Raw genomic sequence first — 18,810 nt, 5'->3', positions numbered from 1 at the left:
TTGCTGATGCACCAGAATTTGAAAAAAGGTCATCAATTTCTGCAAAGTACCCAGAAGCAGTCTGAGCAAAAACTGGAGCTAGTGCAGAACTGGTAGATGTACCCAAGGTTGATGGTTCATAGTAAACAATGTCATCTGTTTGTGTTGAATTGGAATAGGAGAGATCTACATCTTGGACATTTCTTTTCAATGAAGTGGTGACAGAAATTTTAAAAAGTTGATTGTCCACCCTCCCCGAGTTCGGGGAGACAACAGTAGCATTGTTACTTGTTGAGGCATTGTTGAGTGCTTGAAGATGTATATCCCATTGGGTAGTGAGAGAGGCAAGGGAACTACCCAGGAATCTTCTTGATCTACTGTACAGGATCGGCCACATGATACAATTTGACATAGTCAATTGAAACATAGTGGGTTTTTTTTTTAGAACCAGGCAACAGTGGTAAAATTACAATTCTTGTACTATGTATTCCCAGGACTGGATCCAGTGCTCAATATGATGGGTCAAACTCCTCCTTTACAGCAATTGTTCCACACACTAGATCCCCAACATTAGAAATCCAGCTCATAGATATTGTTGGAAAATCTCTCTTTCCCAAGGTGGTGGCACATGCAGGTGAATTTTCATCACAGAATTATTGTATTTCCTGTAAAGCAGCAGCACGTTTATTTATGTCAGAGGTGTTTCTGCCACCACCGCACCAAGGCCATCAAGATCTGTGACATTCATAGGTATCCCAAATAAAACCTCATAAGGGGCACATCCTCCTAGGGACCTTTTCGGCAGATTATTTATGAACCCATAAACCTAGTACTCTTACTGTTAAGAATTGCTTTAAATCTCAGTTTTTCTGCTCCATGACTGTGTTTCCCTTGGGATGGTTGGGGGACGAGAAATGGAATTGCATACCCATTGTTGCCATGGTGTCCCTGAATGCCCTACATACTAAAGCAGGGCCCTGGTCTGAGTGTAATGTTACAAATGGATATGTCCTGATGAAGATCTGCAATTTTTTAATAACAGTTTGAGCATCATCCAATCTTTGTGGGCCACATTCACAGAAATCTGTAGAATGAATCTACAGCGACTAAGATGTGTTTGTATGCACCATCAGGTTGTAAGGAACCACAATGGCCAAGGTACACACATTGTAGTGGTTTGTTGGACACTAAGTGGCATATTTAAGGAAAATGTGGAGCTGCACCTAGTGCAGCACCAATTTCCTTGTGCCCCTTAGCACCCCCAACTGCCGCCATGTGTGCAGCGTATCTGAGATACGGCACACCATGCTGCAGAGTAGGGGGCAGTAGCAACATTTTTATTGACGCTATTGATGTACTCTGCAGGAGTAGCACCAAAATATTGGCGCTAAACCTGCAGAGTACCTAGGGGCCCATTATAAATAATGGAAGCCCCCTTTTAACGCCTGCTCTGTTAGATTTCTTTGCGCCATTTTGTCGGCCCCCCTAACGGGGAATGCCCCCTTTGCATACATTATGCCTGGCGCAGGCATAATGTTGCGCAAAGGGTTACAAAGTGTTGCAATGCATGCACTGCGCCACTTTGTAACTATAGCGGAAGGATTTTGGCCTCGTTGGGCCACATTAGCAAAAAAAAATATCGCTAATTTGGCGTAAGGTGGTGCTAGGGGCTTATAAATATGCCCCTAAGAGGGGTGTCTGCAGTGGGTATTTTTTGGGTGGATCCTTTAATTGTTGGCAAATGTCACAGCAAAGGATATACTGTTAGGGCTGTTTGTATAGATCTGGCCACCAATAGCATTTTTGCACGAGGGAGATGGTAGATGCCATACCAGCATGGGCAGAGGCAACACTCTCATGCGCTGCTTTTATCTAATCTCTGATCTTGGTTGGGGATCACACAATCATCCATCCTTGGAATTGTTGCAAAAGCAATATGTTGGGCACTGAGGTGGTAGGAATATTTTGCAGGGTATGCTTTTGGTAAAGGTTTGCCATCAGCCGCAGCTTTCACAGCAGCCAGTGTTCCATCATCCAGTCTCATATGAGAATGAGTAATTGCAGCTACAAAAGCCGTAGCTAATGCAGATTTGGCAAAGTGTTTCCTACAACGTGTATTGCTACACATTGCAGGCCCAATGTATGAAACTACCTTAGCTTTTGGTAACTGTTCTTCAAGATCTGCTGCCCTTCCCCAAAGCATTTATGCTTGATGGTGTTCCATTTTGAATCTTTAGGCCTGTTTAGGCACAAGTGATGTAAGTATCCATTGAAGGTCTGGACATAGTAATATGATTCTCACACAATCAAAGTTGAAAGTTCGGGATCCAGTGCCAAAATTAGAGCCTTAAGCTCTGCAAGTTGTTCTGTGCAGTCCCCTAGGGTCTGCGTGTAGTAATGTGGAGGGCGGAGTTTACCATCCCTCATGACCCCACTAACAGCTGCACAAGAGGCAGAGTACTGGTGTTTGGTACCTACAGCTGGTTGTGCTGAACCATCAATATAAATGAATATTTGATAATGGTCAAGAGGTACGATCTTAGTGGACATGGGGTACTCAAGTTCATATTGAAGGAAGTCTTGGTTCTGAAGTTTTGGGTTGCAAACATAATTGATGTCAGTGGCTGTCAGAGACGTTGCCCATTGATTCCAACGTGAATGTAATGCTTTTGCATTCGGGACGCTAGCTTTGGTGACTGCCTCAAGGGCTGATACTGGGGTAATGACAGTTATTTATTTCCCTTGGACAAGTGGCCTCTACTTAGTGACACCTATCAGTATTGCTTTTAGTATTTTTTCTGTTGGTGCAAAACGTTGTTCTGCATTGGAGTACAAATGTGATTTGTATGCTATGTGTACTGTGTTACCCTCATTAAATGGACATAGGTGAACCCGATGGCACCAGGAATTACTATGATGACCAAATATATTCTGTTGTCACGTGTGTAAGTGTTTCACTTCAAACATGTCTTACTGTAATGCTCTGAGAATGTATGTAGGTTCCGGTGTCCAGTGTTTTTTTGAGAAATCTGGACTAATTAAACCATAAAGAGGTTTTCTGCATTGTGCATATTGAGGAATGTATGTTATGCCAAAATTGAAGAAACCCAGTAATGACTGTAGTTTCCTGATGGTGTTTGGAAGTTGAAGTTGAGTGCATTTTTCTAGAAAGTATGGGGCTAGACTCTTGCTCTCATCAGCTAATTTGTATCCTAGGAATATGACAGTAAGAAAAGCAGTTTTGGTTGTCTCTAAATTGAATTTGTAGTCTTGGGCGGCGAATCCTAAAAAATGCGGTTTATCTAAGCTAAATGTGCATTGAGGTCATCACCAGTGAGACAGATGTGGTCCACATAGGTTAAAGCCTCATAACAATGTCTTGTAATATTGATGTTACACAGGCAGAGAACACTGAAGGACTGTTCATATACCCTTGAGGCAAATGGAAAAATATACTTTGAGAGCCGAGTGCCGTGACGGCATTTAAATCACGGCTTTCAGGACAGTGGTGGCTGCCACTGAACGGGATGAGGGGCGGGGATTAAAAAAAAAAACACTTACCTGTTCAGGTCGGGAGACACATTCATCTCCTCCATCCTCCTCTTCGACATGAAGCACACAGGTGTCCAGACTCCCCTCAGCCAATGACGACGCTGCTGTCACCAGAATGACAGCAGCTCCGTGATTGGTGTGAGCGGCCTGGTTCAGTGGTCACAGAGGGAGTGGCACCCTGTGCACTTTCTCCTCCCCGGCTGTATCCGGCTGTGAAATACAGCCGGGTGGAGAAATGAAAAGTGCGCATGTCTGTTTGGCTGGCCTAATACGGCCAGCCAAACAGACATGTGACTCAAGGTGCAAATACCACCACTCCTCACTACAGCCCCCTCTAGCACCGCCCGCACTAACCTGGCTCAGTAAAAAATAAAATGATAATAATAAGCCGTTATAATAATTTTATTTTCTTCTGCTGAAAGCAGCGGGGCGACTTTCCTCTGCCCTAGCGGAGGAGCCGCCCTTGTTTCAGGAGCTAGATTTTGGCAGAAAGAACCATTGGAAATATCCAAGGTTATTTTCTATTTTTTAAGCACTATAATCTAATCTAAGACTATTCTATATGAATGGCCTGGTTTTGCTGCAGGAAATAAAGGGTTATTCATTGCAGAGACATAGGGTTCAATTACTCCCTGGAACTCAAGTTGTGTGAGAATTTGTATCACATGTGGTTTCGCTTTATGTTTAATTGGATAATGAGTCTGGATCTGTAGAGTTGATCTAATTGGAATAGCAGGGAGGTAAAATCACTATCCCACCCTATGTAGTTGCGGTACAGCACTAGAGCCTGCACCAATGCCCAATCAGTGGCTTAGGCTTTTTTTTACTGCACCTGGAACGAGGACAGAGCAAGAAGACAAAATAGCATCCTCCCCTTGTGGGAACACACAGACAAATTCAGGTGGCCAATCTTTTTCTGCCAATCAAATGTAAATATTTAGTGTTAGTCTTCTCCAGAAGATAACTTTAATAGTGCACTCTAAGTCTCCCCCAATCTGTATGTTTAGTTTGTAAACCCTGTTGGGTGGGGAAATGCATCTGTTTGCTGTTTCAACTTCAAGAAAGTCATTAATCGGTGTCACATCCAGAAGATCTATAAGATTATAGCAACATATTGGGACCTTTGCCGTGCTATTTAGCAGAGTCACTGCCCATTGTCCTGTTAATGTGCGGCATCGTTTATAGATATTGCTGCAACCTTTTTCTTCTTAAATTAGGACTTTTGCTGGGTAAGTTTCTCTTCCTTTTTTCATAAAAGTTTCTGAAGAATGTTTTGAGTCCTTTTTCAGCTTCACATAGTCACTCCGGTGTTCTGACTGCTCTCTTCTCTCACTCGGTTGATGCAGTGTGTCCTGAAAGGAACAAGATGGGTGATTGTCAGCAAATTGGTATCTATCGGGAATTTTAAAAGTTTTCCTATTTCTAAGATTGTGTCTTTTCTCTGAGCTCTACACTTGTGAAGATCCTCCTCTTCGACTTCTTCCTTTATTCTGTTTTTTTTTAACCCCGCATTTTTTAGAGTTCTCTTGTGCTTACTTAGTACCCTCCTTACCAGACGTACTTTGTAGTTGTGGTTTAGTTGGTCTGGTCCACAGACTATGCCAACCAATACTTTTTTAAGTTTCGGAAATAATCTTTGAAAGCTCATGTTCCTGAACCTGCTGCAAAATCTCCCAGAGCCACTAGTGTATTGCCAATGTTGCTGATTCTCCTTGCAAGTTGCTTTAAATGATTGAGGTATCATGGTGGGCTGTTTGTATGCACATTTAGCTCTGGAGCTCAATAACAGGAAGGAGCAATTATGCAGGAAGCAGACCGAGCCACAAGGAAAATCATGGTGGTTTTGCTGCAACACATTCTACTCCAGGCAGAATATGACAACGTGCACTGATTTGTCTGATAGTTAAAAAGTCAGGAAGTGCAGGGAAGCATCTGCTTTTCTGAATCCTTCATCCCAACAACTCTGCGGCTCATGTTCTGCAGTGTTGGCTTTGCAACTGTAAATGCTCGAGGGATACAAAGCTAAGTCAAGCTCTTGTTTGGGGACTGTGGTTTCAGTCGATGGTCAGGAGTGGACGGCTGGCACTTGCAAGCATTGCTGTTTCCGTAACTGCTCCATTTGTTTTGTTTATCGTGTCGGGTTGTGGCTGTTCGGTACCACTTGTATACATTGCCTGCTTGCGACTGCTCAGTCGCGTACCGGGTATCCAAGGGAGTATTGGGTGCTCGTGTATGCAGGTTTTTCTGGATTCCAACATATTGCTTACTGTATGCACGAACTGTGTGAAGAGTTCCATGTTAACATTAACACTAGGTCCTTACTCGTAGTTTTAAAGTTTCATGAAACTTGTTTTACAAGGGGGACATGATTCTGATCCAATCTGTCTAACTATACTTGTATGTTTAAAACATTCCTTGTGGAAACACATTTCATTCTGTCTTTATTGCAAGGTGGGGGAGACTGATAATAATTCTTATTGTTGCCTTATATGATGTTGTTTGAGTTGTGAAACATAGCGCAAAAACTTGGTACAGAACTTAATGGGCAACCTTTCATTTGCTGTATCTGGCATTAATGAAGCTGGTTGAAGGAAGTTATGTAAGAATAGTTTATGCCATGTTAAATACTGAAATATATTGTTTTTGATGACACTATGAATTGTGCACTGTTTATTTAAGTCACATAAATACAGAGAGTATTAACCATTGCTAAATATCTACGTATGCCAATTACATGCTACCCAGTGATTTTTTGAGGTAAATTTTCTCTTCCCAGATCTCCCTCCTCTGTATACCTACCCTATAGTCCCTTCGCCTGATTTAGCCACTCTGCTCCTCTGGATGCTTCTACACATCCTGAGGATCGGTAGTCCTGACATGAGGAGACTGTGTCAAAATTGTGCATCAGTTTCATTTCCAAATCCAGGACTGGGACTTCCCCATGTTCGTTTTGTATTTTTTTAACACTTTCTGTAAATTCACAGGTGGCGGTGTACCATGTGTGGTGGTTTACATATTGTGGCAAAGACTGTGCCCCAAGTGGCACAATCCTCTATTGAGGGAACTATTCCCAAAGGCCAGCCCTTTGTGTGAATTCTGTGTTTGTCTTGGGGTCCTGTATGGGGAAACACTGCTTCCAGCTCATTTGCTATTAGCGCAACCCAGAACGGAATCTTCTCCTGCTCAGTAGATGTTTTTCCCATTATTGAATGGACAGTTTGTGGATTTTTCCCAGTAAAGGGCAATTGATTTATAGCTGGATCAGCCCTCACTGGGGCGGTATTCAAGGTCTGCATTGTGAATTGTATTAAGCGTCCATAAATTGCTACTAGCTCATTGTATAACATGCATATTTCAGCAGCTTGTACATTGAGTTGTAGTGTATATGTGACCAATGTTGGTCATGTTGGTCCATCATTACTTAAGGGACCTCATCTAACAGGTTGTATTACATGTGGGAGGGCTCCATTAAACCAATCATGGTGTTCTTGATAAGTTTAAGGTATTTCTAAGTATTGGTATTCTCTGTATTTTTGTTGTACATTCACTATTCTGTATGTGTGAAATTTATTTGAGTTTGCTTTTACTGCTGGAAAGGTGACCTATGATTAAAATATTTCTGCTCTGTATGTGTTGTGGGCTTCAATGATGAACATCATTTCCCCACTCTCATTTGTTAGTCCATTAGCTATGAGAAACTGTGTGACAGGTTGTCTACAGTTTTCTGGGATATTTACTTACTTGTGCCATATCAAAAGGTAGGGATCAGAGTTGGGAACACCAATGGGGTAATCCTTTTAAGGTTCTCACTTGAACAACCTACAGCCTAGAAAGGTGCTCCCTATTCAGCTGAGGAGGATTTTGCGCTAAGACCATGGATGTCTCTGTATAGTGGTAGTTAGGTTACCTTTAGGGTGTGTGAGAAAGATATACTCAAGAGACCTGCAGAATTAGCGCCTTACCAACATTGGTGGCGTCATGTTGTAGGTCTCTTGTCCTGGGGACAAAATTGGTGGTTTCGGGCAGCAGCATCACCACTTGTGGATGACTGATTCAAGCCCACACTGTTTGGTAGCTGTCGGCCTAACCCTTTTGGCTAGCTAGCAGCACCTCACCCAGACCTAAAAAGTAAAGGTGAATTGTGGCAGCCTGACATATGACACTCTGACTCCTCAGGGAAGTTGTGGTAGGCAAATCTTAACCCTTTCTCTTGTTAGCACAAATATCACACACATGTAGGCAAACAGAAGAGATGCAGGACAGTTTTCAATGTATTTATTGAAAAGACTACAATCTACAATAAAATATATGGGTTGCGAATATTAGGAAGATGATACATAGTACAATCAGGATTGATACCATAAGTGAAAAGAAAATAAACTTGCTTCTAAGTGAGAGCATAGCGGTGATAGTCCTAATCTGCCTGTTCTTAGTCCAGGGAAGGAACACCCATCCCTCATTACCTGAAAACAAGGGTCTGCCCACCTTCTCCTCGGTTGGTTGCAGAGACAGGGCTAAGGTGAGCAAAGTGGCAGTAAAATGGATTACAGCATGGATGGTTCTCCTGGCTGGAATGACCTCTCTAACCTTCTTTGGCCTGTGTGATGTTTTTATAATAAAACGTGTGTTCTGAGAAACAAGCCTGTCATGATCATGTGTCTAACTGTTGGGCTGTCTGCACACTCTTGTGGTGACAATACTAGATGGATTACCATATACAGCCCTGGGTAGCCTTGGACAGAGGTATATGGTGAAATGTTGTGCACTGAAAATAATAATGCTTTTGCAGAATAACAACTGATTATTGCAAATAAAACATCCCAGCTAAAATCAGGCTGTGCTAAAATGAATAAATGAAAATAGAGCATGTAACTAGGTAAAAGGGCATAGATGGCAGGCCTAAGCTAAAATACATGTGCCCAAGCACGGCTCTAAAATGAACCCATGACACGAACATCACAAAACTGTCCAGTTCTTGATCCCCATATCGCCATCCCAGAAATACCAGAATGGTGGTGCTGTGTGCTTCCCGCACTTTTGAACACTAAGGTTTGGGTGGCCAGTCGTTGCTGGGCTTCTCTGGGGTTGGGAGTTGGGACTTTTGTTTTTTTTTGTTCTCTGCTATCTCAGGGATAAATGTGTTGCGAGGGGGGGATTGTGATATTGTTTGTGACACTACACCATGACATTCAAATTTACAATGTACAAACTGATGACGTGGAATGTCCAAGTGTTGGGGTCAGCAGTCAAACGCCACAAAATCCTGATGTATATTAAGAGGCAGAGGGTCCATATTGCCTTACTCCCGGAGACCCACCTCATGGGCCCTGAGGTGCAATGTCTTCTGCATCACTGGCAGAGACAAATCCATACCACAACTAACTCTGCCTTCAAGCATGGGGCATTGATCTGGGTGAGAGCTGAAGTTGCCTTTGAGGCTCTGACAATTAACGTTGACAGTGATGGTCAATATGTACTGGTGGAGAGGCAGCTCTCTAGCTAATAGATTGTACTGGGAAGTGTATATGTCCCAAACCAAGACCAAGCTCCCTTTCTCAACACTCTTGCAGCACACATGAGCCACTTTGTGGAGGGTATTGCTCCTGGGAGGCGATTTCAACTGTGTACTTGATCTCACCCTGGATCGTTCCCCTCACCCTCTGCCGGAGGTGCCAACCCATAGGGCAGATGCTGCTTTGAAAAGTTGCCTCTCACATTGGGACCTGGAGGATGTCTGGCACACCCAGCACACAGCAGATAGGGACTACTCCTTTTATTCTGGTCTCTACCAGGTTCACATTAGGATCAATTGCTTTGTGTGTTCTCGGGCATTGAGTGGTTGTGTCACCCACTCAGAGTATTTAAGCTGCACCTTCTCTGACCACAGCCCACTCCCCCTGGCAGTACAGCCAACATAGGAGTGTGCTTAAATACCCATGTGAAGACTGCATCCTGTTGCCCTCCCAGATGTCACCTTCTGGGCCTCTTTAGCAGAACAGGTAACTCAGTACTTTGCCATGAATCCTGAATGGTGTCATGCTGCTGAACAGAATGGGAGGCCTTTACGGTGATGGTCAGTGGGTAATACTTAGGCCAGTCAGTACTTATATGTTGTGACCTTGACTCATGAGCGTAGAGGATGCTCTTCTTGAGCGGAATAAGGAACAGGACACTGATCCAGAAGGCATCTTCTGGCTGTTAGAGACCAAGGAGCGGTACAATGTGGCCTTGGAGCTTCTCAAGTGCCACAACTATAAGGATTATGTGAGTCATGCACATAAGGAAGAGGGGAAGGCAGGGAGGCTCCTGGCTTGGCTTGTTCAACCTGAAAGCAGAGGGACCCTATGACCCACCTGCTGACCTCTGAGGGAATAATTCTCTTCTCTGAGCGGGACATCAACAGGGCTTTTTGGGACTATTATGTCTCCCTCTACCAACCACTTGAGGCTGACCGCCTGGAGATGTTTTGCCCATTCCTGGACCACCTTGCACTAGCGTCTCCCCGAGGATGTGGGAGAAGCACTGGGTGGCCCTGTTACAGCCCAGGAAATTAAATGTGCTATTAAGGTGGGTATGTTGGCACCAAGAATGGAAGAATTATGTGCGGAGACCTTTGATGCTGGCTTGCTTCTGGCCACGACTAGGGAGGCTCTGTTGGTGCCCTTACCCAAGGCTCCCGAGGTGACGGTCACTGATTTCCAGCTTCTTTTCATGCTGAACACGGACTTTAAGCTCCCCACTCAGTTACGACCTCTTATGCAGGAACCTGATCCACAAGGATCAAAATGAGTTCATACCAACTCACAACACTTTCCTTTACTTCTGTCCTCTGTAACCGAGATATGGCTATCAACCCACTTGCTATGATTATGTTGGGGGACCTGGAGAAGGCCTTTGACAAGGTGCAGTGGAACTTCCTTCAAAGCCACCATGCTACGAAGAGGTGTTGGGTGCTAAATGGATACAGTAGGTGCTTTTGCTGAACATGCATCCCATTGCACATGTCCAGACGGGCTAAACAATTTCCAAACCTCACAAAGTGTTCCAGGGCACGAGGCAGGGTTGTAAACTGTCACCCTTGCTCTTCGCCATGGCCATTGAGGTACTGGCAGAATGGGTCAGTGAGGAGTGTTCAGGTTGGGGTATTACGGTGGAGGGTATAGAACACATTATCCCCCTCTACTGATCTATCTGCAGAATGGCAAACAGAACATTCCCTGGGTGCTGCAGCTATTCAAAGAGTTTGGCTTATATTCGGGCCTCTAAGTGAACAGGGATAAGACATGCATATTTCTGATGGGCGATGGTGCCCATGACCAGTCATCTGCTCATCTGATATATTCTGGGTGCTGCATACCTTTAGGTATTTGGGCATTCAGATCTTTGATGACCTCCTGGATCTACATGAGGGTAACCTGCTCTGGAAAATGCTTTGGTCACTCAGTTTGCGTGTCTCCTTTTGGAGGTCAGTCAAGCTGCCCATCATGGCATGCATAGCGCTCTCTAAAATGATCATGCTCCCGTGGCTCCTTTAATTCATTGTAAATCTCCCTGTGAGAGTTGCAGCAGCTTGGTTCTCACAGCCTGACGCTCTCCTCTGTGAGCTTATTTGGGATGGCGGTGGCTAAAGGGTTTCTCTTGCCACCCCCCATGCTCCCCACCCCAAGGGTGGACTGGTAGTGCCTGACTTTGAATTATAACACATGGCGGCATAGCTCCAGTGGATCACCAGATGGCTGGAGAGGGTTGGGCTGACAGAGATTGGTCCAATGGGCTCCAACTAGGGAGTGCTTCAGGCCAAACTACTCAGACCTGCCCTGAAGATTCCCCACCCAGAGATTCTCCTTTCTACAGCACTGTATTGCTGGTGGCGATGCATGAAGAGGACTAGGGAGGGTAATGCTGTATGCCCCTGAGTTCCCATTGGTAGGGTTGCCCCATGGCGACCCCTCAACTTTCTTCGCGGCGAGGCAACTATGTTTTTAAACGGAGGCAGGGATAATGACTTTGGGCAACTGCTTCAAAGCCAGCCACTTTATCCCTCTCAGGGAATTATCAGGAAAAAAATGGCCTATCTATGGGACAGTTTCTCAACTATGAAGCTTTCACATGTGCAGTCCGACACCTTTGGAGAGCAGGCGAGACAAAAACCCAGATGCACAGTGTCCTCCAACTTTTGATGACAATGGGCTCCTGCAGCTGTTTGGTCATGTGGTATTATAAGGCGTTAAACGGCCTGACACCTTTGACCAGTGATCCCTTTGGATTCCCTTAGGGCACACTGGGCCACAGAGCTGAGAAGGGACTTGACTGATGCTGAATGGGGAAGGGCATTAGCATACCCCCAGAAAGTTTCCCGCAATTCACACCTCAAGTATATCCAATATCACACATCTGACATACCTGACGCCGCACAGGATCAGGGCCATTTATGGAGGTGACAGTAGGGGATGCCCCCATTGAGCGACACTGGACGCTGACTTTGGGCATATGACATGGAGCTGCCCTGGGCTTTCTCGGTTCTGGGATGCAGTCATTTCAAAGCCTAATGGGACTCTGAATAGGTCAATCACAAACACTCCCGATGTCTGTGTTTTGGATACTTTCCCTAGACTGCCACCCAAGAAAGTAGGGAGCAGGTTTATTCACATGGCACTGATTCTGGCCAAGAAATCTGTTGCCATGGACTGGAAGTCTGCACTGGGGACCAGGGTGGAAACATGGAACAGAATGTCACTTTGTGGGCCCGAGCTGAAGAAAGAGTGTTGGTGTGGGAGGAGACGTGGAGTCCGCCATACGACCACAGTCTCACCGAACATGATAATGATGACCGAGTTGGAGGCGATGTTGTGACCTTGTGGGGCGGGCTTGAGTGTTGCTCAGGGCTATTTTGGCAGATTAAGAAATGGTGGCCATTATTGGGGCTTCCCACCCCACCTCGCCTGGTCCATACAACCCTCCATCATATGCCCCCACTTTTCTCCTACTGACTCTATGACACCCCCAGGGACAGTAGTTTATCTATGAACATGGGCTCGTTTATTTGTTTATTTTTTCTTTTTCTGTTAGCTTTTCCCTTTTTCCCCTTATGTAACGTGGCACAATAGTTACATCTGCGGCCCCATACGGGTGTACCGGTTTCCATCACGTATACAGACTTTCATGATCTCTGACTATTATAACAGCCTGTTCCCGAGCGGTACCCTGAACGCAGACCGACCCTTCATTTGATTCCTGTACAGTCTAGGGAACATTAAGCTTAGTTTGGAAGTACGCTGGGTACACATGCGAGGCGTGGCCACAACTTGAAAATGAACTCAGAGTTAGGGTATACAAACATTACCTGGGAGTTTGTTACTATTGTCATTTTATTACGTTTCACTCCTGTTTCCTTGAGAGTGCATTCTGTCATGCCTGTCTTTTAAAAAATGCATATAAAACATAAGTTTAAAAAAAGCGTTTATTGTAATTTTTGATTGCTCTGTCGTGTCAGCACTATACTTGTACGCATTTTTGATTGCGGTCTTTAATACAATAATGTCGATTGTTTTGTTTTGTCAGTGATACCTATCTATTGGTTGATTAGTATTGTCAGTTATTTTCGTGTGTCGATTGTTGTCGCTGACTTAGTACTCGGTAGTCTTAGTAATACCGGTATCTATATGTATGTTTATTATATTTATTTCGATCTGTTCATTAGTAGGTATTTTAGTGATGCCAACAAACGGATTGATTCGCTTTGTAGACAGTATCCATAAACGTAATAGTTGGTGTTGCTCAGGTGATCTGTCCCCTCGCTTCCTCCCTCAGGAGACACCGCAAAGCTGGAGACGGTCTGGCTCTCTGGGATCTGCCAAAACGAGAAGAACGAGGTGATGAGCAGCAAGCTGGACATCGACAACATGGCCGGCGTCTTTTACATGCTGCTGGTGGCCATGGGTCTGAGCCTGCTGGTCTTTGCCTGGGAGCACCTGGTGTACTGGAGACTGCGCCACTCCGTCCCACAGACTCCGAAACTCAACATTCTTCTTGCCATGAGCAGAGTGAGTAATCCTTGTACCTCCCTACCCGCACTCTCAACCTCCTTCCTCACAAGACCCAGCTGTCCCCAAGCTGCCATGGCATAAAGAACTGCAAAGTGCGATATTTCGAACAATTATAATGACAAGAGAAGGCACATTTCTTCAGATTCAAAATCGATAACATGCCTTACAAAAACTGCACCCTCATATGAGATTGAACCCATGATGTAGCACCCGATATGCACTGTTCCATAACCCCCACATGGATGCACATGAAGGGGCAGATGCTGAACGCTGAGGGGTTTATGATAGGTCCCCTGGATTTAGTATAGTGCCTGCAAACATCAGGCTCACCCCACAAGGACAGTACTCCAACAAACGACCCCCAACTAGAGACATACACTTGTCTCCTCTTCACCCATGAGTACACACAGTGGCCCTCCTGTTCTGAGACACTGTGGACCCTCAGCCATGCAAAACGTAGCGTCACCAGTGCCTCTGTGGGAGATGCTTTACTTATCAGACCGATAAAAACGAATACTCCAGGGATTGGTAGTTTTCAGGGCGAACAGATAATTGCAGTAATTATTACTCAAGTCGTAATTCTGAACCCTGTAAAAAACGTATGTTTATGGAGGAATCGAAAATGAATAGGCCGCTGGTAATGAGGGGCCTAGTGGATATGTTTACATACAGCTACCCTAACTCTACATATACAGTGCAGGAAATCTGCACCAGGCGTAGGACCACGTGCAGTCAGCTCTTCAGGGCTTCTAGCCATCCCTAAGCATAATTCGGCCTCCTAAGGCCTGACCCACTACATCCTGGTATGGGCCTGGACTGCTATAACCCTTAACATCTACTTACTCTTCATTGCGGTGGCCACCCTCCATCTCTGGAGCTCACTATCTCCTCACATCAGCAGGGGAGGTCGCATTATTCCTCAGGGCCAAGCGCCCATGCAAAATCTATTGGCAAATTTTAAAGAAAGACTGCCAGGTCCATTAATAATATCTAACATGGCCAAAACCACTACATGGTCCAAGATATTGGATTTGTTGTGTTTTCGTTCTCTAGCATGTTTTTTATCTTAGGAACAGGTGCTTGTCATGTATAGGGCCCGGCAAGACATTTCTGTAAAACCCTTCAGCATGGTTGCATACCAAAAGTGAAACACATCTCATTTCATTGAGGAAACTTCTAAAACACTGTTCTTTTTAGAGGCCCTCTCCCCCACGACCACAAACCAACCAAGCAGTGACTGCTCACACCACATTTGCTCATTGGTTGTATGTTTATTACCACCACAATGTTGTAACTGCATCTAAATATGTCTTCAGGCTGACTAATTGAGCTAGTATGATATCAGTGCTGAATTTAAGTCAAATAGTGGGAACTTCTGAAAAACAGGCTTCTGACTGTCCATAACTCTCTTGACAGGGAATTTACAGCTGCTTCAGTGGAGTTCAAAACCTTGAAAGCCCCTCTGGTGCCCGCACACCTGACTTCACCCCAAACACGGCTCAAGCCAGTGTGCTGAAGATGCTGCAGGCTGCCAAGGAAATGGTGTCATCGAGCAGTGTGGGCAGCTCTCTGGAGAACGTCACGCGCACCATAGAGAACTGGACCCAGCGAAGCGAGAGCCGTCAGAACCCTTTCTCAATGAAGACGCCTCATCTTACCACCCAGAACACGGCCACCGCTGGAAGAACAGGTTATCCTCCGAGAATGGCAGTGGATAGGCCCAGACGGACCTATGCACCAGCGGCCATAGTCCCTACTATTTCTGGGTCGCAGCCCTCGAGTATGGACACCAGCCTGCAGGTATCTGAGAGGGGAGTGAGTCAGCACCCTTTTATGCTTCAGCCCTTCACAGGACGAGGCAACTACTCTGAAGAACACTTCCTTGGAGGCACTTCTCTAAACGGCACGCCCCGGTTTCTGCTCAATGCTCCTCTCCAGTCATATCCCAGATCACAAATTGACTTCAGCACCCTCGCAGAAGGCAAGTCACTCAAAAAGCTTCCCTTGCCAGATATCTACAATGGCCACCAAGACCCCACACCCAGAATGGATTGTAAATTGAAGTCGGAGCTCAGCCACCATCAAGTTTTGGGGGAGACCAGTGACCATCTAGTGAGGTCATTACCTGTGGCTGATAACAGTTTGGACCCAAAAGATCACTTTTTGCCTGTTTCATGCAGTGATACAACCTTTGTGAAAGGCAGCAGGACTTGTAGAACTCTGGGTCTTGTGTCAACCATATCAAAGAAGCCAGAGGTCCCCCCTCTCATGGGCAAGGAGATGCCTCCTAAAAAGACAACCCTGATAAGGGCAGCTTGGGAAAGGAATAAAAAGCTACAGGCCATTGGAATGCAAGCAGCTGTGGAACAGCCCTGTTACCAGGACAAGATGCCAGACTTGTTCCACAATGCAGACTTTGTACCTGTAAACAATCCTGTACCAGTTCTCCATCCAACTTCTTCCCAGGCAGCTTGTCCCAGCTACAAGTACAGCAGCCAGTGCTCACAAACCCACAACTCTCTGTTGTGGAAGGACCCGCAGATGCTGCTACCTCAGTCAATGCAGCTACCTTCTTACCATGATGGATGCCGGCAGAACATGACTGGGGCACCTCGGGTGCCAACTGCCCCACACAGCCAGTGCCCCTATGCAGACTCCTACAACAGTCAGCCACCATATTTGGGACACTTGTTTTCGGGTACCCCTATGCTCCCTGGACATGCTAGCACTGCTCCGTCCTGCTTAACCCATTCCTGGAACTCCAACATCAGAGATGTTCCGGTTGAGGAGGATATGCTAACAACATCTTTTATTGAGCGCACGCATGTAGGCTGCAGAGGACATAGGCACCCAGAGACCTCCAACCCACATTCGACGGCAATGGATGAGCAAGATATATTGGGTGCATATGGAATGACTGTCCCATACTCAGGAAAGTTGTGGAGAAGAATATCAAGCTTAGAGTCAGAGGTCTAGACTTGGATGGAAGGCAGCAGTGTGAAAAGAAGGATTGCCATTTTGTCATTTTTGCATGCATAAAACATCCAGAAAGAGTGTGCCCTTTAAGGCACTCTTTATCATCAGACCTGGAACATGTGTTTCAGAAAGTTGTTGACTCATCTAAGCCAAAATGTGAGTGTTTCTTGATGTGGGAATGATTAGGAGCACATATCTCTGGTTCTATGATGATTCTTGAGTCTTTACTTCTTATCCCAGGAGCGATCCTGTGACCTTGTCCCAATTTATATGAAGATTTATGAGTTCACACCACTATTTTTATTGAAAATACAGTGTCAATCCTGCTAGGTCCTAAGGCATTGCTCCTCATCCAATGTGGAATTCTAAGTCTTTTTTGCTAAATTGGCAATTGAGAGTCCATACTGCAGTGATGTTTGCTAATTCTATACTCTTAATCCATTGGGCAACCCAAAATCCCTTAGTTCAGTGATGATGCCAAATTTCAAACCTCTGTGCTTTTCAGACAACCTTAGTTAGTTCATGCTACTTGGGGTTGCTGTGTCAATACACCTAATCTACTGGAGAATCATGGGTCAATAATCCTCAGTGCAAGGTAAACCTATCCAGGCTCCTAGTCTCATGAGCAAACTCTGAGTTTGAACAGTGAGCCCAATAGAAAGTTAAAATTTCTATTTCCATATGAAACAAAAGTTTGTATTGTTCTCATGAATGATACCAAGTCAATTTACCTAGTTCCATAATAGAGTCTTATTCCATATGTCTAATTCCTGCTTCCTGGCATAACCCTGAGAATAATTTGGGGGTTACACTCCTCGTCTCACAAGAAATCCGGAATGCATATGTCTAGTCCCCAGGAAATACTTAGTTCATATTTTAGTAACAAAAGTAGTCTTTAATTCACATGCCTGGATTAAAGGGGGATCCCAGCCCACATGCCTAGGATTTTGAGTTCTCCTAAATCCCATCTCCTAGGCCTATTGAAAAGCCTGAATCCGTACTCCCAGCCTCAAAAGGAATTCTTAATTCTTAGCCTAGTCTCACAATGAGTTGTCCATTCATCTTCATAACCCCATCAGTGACTACTAATTTCACGTATATTGTCCTAGGAATGATTCTGAGCCCACATGCCTAATCAGATGATTAATTCTAAATTCTTATACATAGTACCAGAATTGATCCTCTGTCTGTATTCCTAGATTCATGAAAATTCGGAATCCATACTGCAAGTCAACAAATAGTCCATGGTTTAGTTTGATAAGAAGCTCTGAGTTCAAATGGCTAATCCCAGGACTGATCCTGAATATACACACGGTGTAATACGTGATCTTAAATTCAGTTCACCTGCTGTTGTTGGAAACATCAAATTAATACTCCTATTCCCAAGGGGAAGATATAGTCAATGTCACAATTCTATGAGCTGTGGTCAGTTCATACTCTAAGCCCTTTTAGCAATCTGAAGTCCATACTCCCTGACTAAAGAGTGATCATAAGATAAATCGGGGCAGCTCAGAGGAATAATAAAACAGGATGGTCATGACATGACCGAATAGTGGCCTTTACCTGGACCAAATATAGCGTGAACTTCTGTGATTGAGTAAAAGTGCCACACGCTTCACTGCAAGTGGGACAGCTTTTAAAAAGAACTCAACATGGTTTTATAGCATCTGGGTCTGTCCAGCCAGCATTAACGGGGTCTTATACCGCAGCACTGATGAATTTATATATTTGCTGCTGGAACAGGCTCTCCACCTTGTTCAAAGTGGTATCGAGGGTCATACAGTTGCAAGTTACCTTTCCAGAAGATTAATAAAATGCTGAAATATTCTATATGGGAGTTAATTGTTTCATGCCTTTGAGTAAGCTTTATGAGTTTCCTCATTTTGTTTTTTGAAGGTGAAACGCAGCCCGAAATGAAAAGTACAATAGGGAGTGCTGAAAAGAAAGCTTTAATGTGGGCAACTGTCTGGAGGTGATGATATCTTTACATTGGATGACTTGAAGTTGAAGATGTTACAGAAATAATGATACGATAAAAATGTCTCACATACGAATTAACTGAATACGCCACAACATAGCTCAGTAAATACTGAGGATTCCAAAAGCGTGTGTGAGAGTGACAAAATGTTTCTAGGCCTACAACTGAAGCAGTATGATGTGTTGCGAGCATTCCTCACAGCTGGACATCTAACAACTTGCCCACCACCAATAGATACCCAAATGGAGAGGAATATGGTGCAACCATACAGGAAGTACA

At 44.7% G+C, this 18,810-nt stretch overlaps 1 protein-coding gene across 1 annotated transcript in view; it reads left to right on the top strand.

Annotated features, from left to right (window-relative positions):
* The window catches only part of GRIN2C (glutamate ionotropic receptor NMDA type subunit 2C), a 305,458-nt gene extending 287,037 nt beyond the window's left edge, over positions 1-18,421 (top strand). Inside the window, exons 12-13 of the mRNA XM_069200091.1 lie at positions 13,342-13,574; positions 14,994-18,421. Of these exons, the coding sequence (XP_069056192.1) occupies positions 13,342-13,574; positions 14,994-16,553 (1,793 nt within the window). The 3' untranslated portion in view covers positions 16,554-18,421. The remainder of the gene's footprint in view (positions 1-13,341; positions 13,575-14,993) is intronic.
* The last annotated feature ends 389 nt before the right edge of the window (positions 18,422-18,810 follow it).

The sequence above is a fragment of the Pleurodeles waltl genome, chromosome 7 (assembly GCF_031143425.1).
Source record: "Pleurodeles waltl isolate 20211129_DDA chromosome 7, aPleWal1.hap1.20221129, whole genome shotgun sequence".
Lineage (NCBI taxonomy): Eukaryota > Metazoa > Chordata > Amphibia > Caudata > Salamandridae > Pleurodeles > Pleurodeles waltl.
This window is presented reverse-complemented; position numbering and strand designations above follow the sequence as displayed.